This window comes from Scyliorhinus torazame, chromosome 22 (genome assembly GCF_047496885.1).
Source record: "Scyliorhinus torazame isolate Kashiwa2021f chromosome 22, sScyTor2.1, whole genome shotgun sequence".
NCBI classification, from domain to species: domain Eukaryota; kingdom Metazoa; phylum Chordata; class Chondrichthyes; order Carcharhiniformes; family Scyliorhinidae; genus Scyliorhinus; species Scyliorhinus torazame.
The window spans coordinates 36,207,711-36,213,091 of record NC_092728.1 but is presented as its reverse complement, the minus strand read 5'-3'; the positions used below and the strand labels follow the sequence as shown (position 1 = coordinate 36,213,091).

The following is a 5,381-nucleotide window of genomic DNA, read 5'->3' as shown; positions in this document are numbered from 1 at the left end:
CGGGCCGGAAAGTGGAGCTGAGTCCACAAAAGATCAGCCATAACCTCATTGAATGGCAGAGCAGGCTCGAGGGGCCAGATGGCCTACTCCTGCTTCTCGTTCTTATGTTCTTATGACACCCATAGGCAAAACAAGGGTCCACAGGGAAAGGATATGCATGAGGAAAAGGGATCCACAGAAGAGACCAGGACAATCTGTGGAAGTTATGGAGTGCTTTCATTGAGTCTTGTTTCTCGCCTGAGATGTGGGGAGCTCCAGTTAAATCATCACCAGTCAGTTCTCCCTCTGAAAGGGGAGAGTAGCCTATAGTCCGAAGGGACAATGACAACTTTAATTTTCATTGAAGTTGTGCAGAAAGTGCAGGGACCAATCAATTACTAGGCAGGATTCACAGTGAATGCAGGAAATCCATACTTCGTGAAAAGCTATATTGACTCTATAAGACATTGTCTTCATAAAATAATTGGATCTCCTTTCTCCTCTCTTTAGCGTGAGTGTCTTTCAATCCACCTTGGCCAGGCGGGAGTGCAGCTCGGTAACGCTTGCTGGGAGTTGTATTGTCTGGAGCATGGAATCCAGCCCGATGGGCAGATGCCCAGTGACAAGACCATCGGAGGTGGTGACGACTCCTTCAACACCTTCTTCAGTGAGACAGGAGCGGGGAAACACATCCCACGAGCTGTGTTTGTAGATCTGGAGCCCACCGTGATTGGTAAGGTGATAGTTTTTTGGTATTTCAGTCAGCCAGTCTTCTTTCAAAACTCCGTGAAATGCGGCCTGAAGGCATCAAATGTGCTGGAAAGGTCTGTGTCATAGAAACATAGAATTCACAGTGCAGAAGGAGGTCGCTCGGCCCATTGAGTCTGCACGGACCCTTGGAAAGGGCATCCCACTTAATCCCATGCTCTACCCTATCCCCATAACCCAGTAACCCCATCTAACCTTTTGGACATGAAGGGGCAATTTAGCATGGCCAATTCACCTAACCTGCACATATTTGAACTGTGGGAGGAAACCAGAGCACCCAAAGGACACCCACACAGACACGAGGAGAAAGTGCAAACTCCACACAGTTACCCGAGGCCGGAATTGAAACGGGGTCCCTGGACTGTGATGCAGCAGTGCTAACCACTGTGCCACAATGTCACCCTATGTTGTTTATCTCTGTTGCCTGTCCACAGATGAGGTTCGCACTGGCACCTACCGACAGCTCTTTCACCCGGAACAGCTCATCACAGGCAAGGAGGATGCAGCGAATAACTATGCACGGGGCCACTGCTCCATCGGAAAGGAAATTGTGGATCTGGTCTTGGATCGCATACGGAAGGTGGTACGTTGTGTAACAGGGACATTGGCAATTCCCAGCTGCACAGAATACCCATATCATCATTTACCACTGTCTCATTTCACCATCACATTGTCCCAATGCCTTGGTGTAAATGAAATCTTATTCATGCCCATGTGTACAAATCCCACTCAGTCTCTCCTCTATCACATATTGATTCACTCCAATATTCCCCTGATCAGTAACATGCACAAAATGCAGCTGGGACATGGCTCCCCAAGGCTGAACCTTACGCTCAACAACACCACTGATTTCCCCTTTGAGATCCCTCCCCCGACAGTAAATATTCTCTCCCATCAGACACCAATCATCCATCTCGTCATCTCTTGCTGCTCTTTGCCAACAGTTGATGACTGTTCTTTGATACTGGTTGCAATTCCTTGCTCCATTTTAATCTTTTCTCCTTTGTTTACCCACAGGCTGATCAATGCACCGGACTCCAGGGTTTCCTCATCTTCCACAGTTTTGGGGGTGGCACGGGCTCGGGTTTTACTTCCCTCCTGATGGAGAGACTCTCCGTTGACTACGGGAAGAAATCCAAGCTGGAGTTTTCCATTTACCCTGCTCCCCAGATTTCCACTGCGGTGGTCGAGCCATATAATGCTGTGCTCGTCACCCACTGCACCCTGGAGCACTCTGACTGTGCCTTCATGGTGGACAATGAGGCCATTTACGATGTCTGTCGGCGTAACCTTGACATCGAGAGACCAACTTACACCAACCTCAACCGTCTCATGGCACAGGTAGTGTCATCCATCACGGCCTCACTCAGGTTCGACGGTGCCCTCAATGTGGACCTGACTGAGTTTCAAACCAACCTGGTCCCCTATCCCCGCATTCACTTTCCATTGTTAACCTACGCGCCCCTTATATCAGCTGAGAAAGCTTACCACGAGCAACTCTCGGTGTCGGAGATCACCAACTCTTGCTTTGAACCTGCTAACCAGATGGTGAAGTGTGACCCCCGCCAGGGCAAGTACATGGCGTGCTGCATGCTGTACCGAGGAGACGTGGTGCCAAAGGATGTCAACGCCGCCATCGCCACCATCAAGACCAAACGCTCAATCTCGTTTGTTGACTGGTGCCCGACTGGATTCAAGGTGAGTGTGGTCTTTGTAATCAACACATGCGGCTTTTGTGAAACATTGGATTGTTCCAATCTCGCCTCACGTGCACACAGGACATCTTTTCCATCCGGGCCAAAAGCTGAATTTTCATTCTGGAACAGAAAGTAACAAATGTTCCCTAATTCTGGTTCAAACAGGAGCTCCCACTGAGGCTTTCAGTTGAAGTCTCTCAGTTTCAATCTTCGATTGTAGCTGGGAATGTACCACGAGAATGTTCCCTTAAAATAAGAAGAATGAGAATCAAAGCCACATTGGAAAAGATGTGATAAAGAATTTAATTATCTCCTGAATGCAGCCTCACAAAATCTTCCATCAGAAACTAAGCTTGACACCTCGATTGAAAGTCCAACCAACAACCAGAGCTGGCTTCTGGTACATTTACAGGCGCAATACAGTTCCTAAATTTAATGTTTATGCAATTCCATGGCAACCAACAGATCTGATTTTGTATGTTTAACATCTTTTCCTTTCCCTCTGTAGGTTGGCATCAACTACCAGCCCCCGACAGTGGTGCCAGGGGGTGACCTGGCAAAGGTACAACGGGCCCTCTGTATGCTGAGCAACACCACTGCCATTGCCTTGGCTTGGACCCGACTGAACCTCAAATTCGATAAGATGTACGCCAAGCGGGCCTTTGTCCATTGGTATGTGGGGGAAGGGCTGGAGGAAGGGGAGTTCCAGGATGCACGTGAGGACATGGCGTCACTCGAGAAGGATTATGAAGAAGTGGCCGTCGATTCTTCCTCACTGGACAGAAAGGCAGAGGAGGAAGAATAATATTTATTAATACAGATTGTAAAAGATTATAACTTTATTTCACATTGATTTGAGAATCTTTATTTAAGACAATAAATTTATTTTTAAATGGTTTTGTGTGTGAATGTGTCAATTTAGTAGCCACAAGGGATTAAAACAGACATAAAGGAAGAAGATTGAAGATCTATGGCCCCTGAAAGTGGGTTAATCAAACTTAACAAGCTCACAGTCTACATATCACAGAGCATTTAAACTTTAAACTCTGAAACAATGATCATGGTCTCTCTGATTAATAACGGTTTGATAGGTAAGAGACTGATTAATTTGGGTCTCAGAGAGGAACCTGATAAATGGAGGTCTGATAGATTGGAGGCGACTGATGGAAGAAAACCAGAGAATAGTCCAGCAGATTTAAAAGTCCCTCGCAATAGACTGCAAGCTAAAATTTAGGTTGATGGAATTGGACGACATGGGCAAGCACCACTTAAATCTAAACTGCAGAATGTAAAACTATCCAGTTCTCTTAAAGCTAGACTGTACATTTCAACATCTGGCCTGTATAGTGGAAAGTTTAAAGTTAGCCATACGTTTAGCTGGTGCATGCTAGTTTTAAATATTACAGGCCAGATTTAAAGTTGTTTTAAATAACACTGCACTATTTAACTCGAGCATGTGCTATTTATTGCTACCCTGCATGAGGTTATACATGAAGGCCCCACCTCCCAACCTTGCCCCTCGCCTGATGTGTGGTGACCCTCAGGTTAAATGACCACCAGTCAGCTCTCTGCCCCCCTCCAAAGGGGAAAGCAGCCTCTGGTCATCTGGGACTAGAGACATATGGCATGAATCAGTGACCTTGTTGTGCTCTCGTTCGAGGGGGGTTGGGAGGGGGGGGGGTGTAAGCGCGAACGGGTCCTCCATGCCAAAACCTGGATCATGTGTATCTGTTCCGGGGGAAACCGTAGTCCCTGCCTGTCTATCCCACCAACAACCCATTACTCCCACTGAATGCAGAGGCCTCCAGCTGTGTGGCTGAAGGCAATTGCCAATGGGGAATTGGCAATCACAGTTAAGTGAGCATTCACACATCCCAAGTGAATTCCCATGGGTAGGCGTGCCATGTAGCATGTGGGAATTATTGCCGAGCATCCCTATAGAACAAAGAAGAACAAAGAAAAGTACAGCACAGGAACAGGCCCTTCGGCCCTCCAAGCCCGTGCCGACCATGCTGCCCGACTAAACTACAATCTTCTACACTTCCTGGGTCCGTAACCCTCTATTCCCATCCTATTCATGTATTTGTCAAGATGCCCCTTAAATGTCACTATCGTCCCTGCTTCCACCACCTCCCCCGGTAGCGAGTTCCAGGCACCCACTACCCTCTGTGTAAAAAAACTTGCCTCGTACATCTACTCTAAACCTTGCCCGTCGCACCTGGGAAAAGCCTCTGACTATCCACTCTGTCTATGCCCCTAATAATTTTGTAGACCTCTATCAGGTCGCCCCTCAACCTCCGTCGTTCCAGTGAGAACAAACCGAGTTCATTCAACTGCTCCTCATAGCTAATGCCCTCCATAACCAGGCAACATTCTGGTAAATCTCTTCTGCACCCTCTCTAAAGCCTCCACATCCTTCTGGTAGTGTGGCGACCAGAATTGAACACTATATTCCAAGTGTGGCCTAACTAAGGTTCTATACAGCTGCAACATGACTTGCCAATTCTTATACTCAATGCCCCGGCCAATGAAGGCAAGCATGCCCTATGCCTTCTTGACTACCTTCTCCACCTGTGTTGCCCCTTTCAGTGACCTGTGGACCTGTACACCTAGATCTCTCTGACTTTCAATACTCTTGAGGGTTCTACCATTCACTGTATATTCCCTACCTGCATTAGACCTTCCAAAATGCATTACCTCACATTTGTCCAGATTAAACTCCATCTGCCATCTCTCCGCCCAAGTCTCCAAACAATCTAAATCCTGCTGTATCCTCTGACAGTCCTCATTGCTATCCACAATTCCACCAACTTTGTGCCGTCTGCAAACTTACTAATCAGACCAGTTACATTTTCCTCCAAATCATTTATATATACTACAAACAGCAAAGGTCCCAGCACTGATCCCTGCGGAACACCACTGGTCACAGCCCTCCAA

The 5,381-nt window shown here is 47.3% G+C and overlaps 1 protein-coding gene across 1 annotated transcript; it reads left to right on the top strand.

Annotated features, from left to right (window-relative positions):
* The first annotated feature begins 494 nt into the window (after positions 1 to 494).
* LOC140399007 (tubulin alpha chain-like) lies at positions 495 to 3,341 on the top strand. Its single transcript, XM_072488054.1, has 4 exons — positions 495 to 712; positions 1,182 to 1,330; positions 1,765 to 2,445; positions 2,953 to 3,341. The coding sequence occupies exons 1-4, from the start codon at positions 592 to 594 to the stop codon at positions 3,247 to 3,249; spliced, it is 1,248 nt and encodes a 415-aa protein (XP_072344155.1). The 5' UTR covers positions 495 to 591; the 3' UTR covers positions 3,250 to 3,341.
* Positions 3,342 to 5,381: the final 2,040 nt, after the last annotated feature.

Bases quoted from the DNA above. Each gene is read 5' to 3' on its own strand.
- LOC140399007 (XM_072488054.1), top strand. From the start codon at position 592: ATGCCCAGTGACAAGACCATCGGAGGTGGTGACGACTCCTTCAACACC. The intron at 713-1,181 runs GTAAGGTGATAG...GCCTGTCCACAG, and splicing joins TCTGGAGCCCACCGTGATTG to ATGAGGTTCGCACTGGCACC. The intron at 1,331-1,764 runs GTACGTTGTGTA...GTTTACCCACAG, and splicing joins TGGATCGCATACGGAAGGTG to GCTGATCAATGCACCGGACT.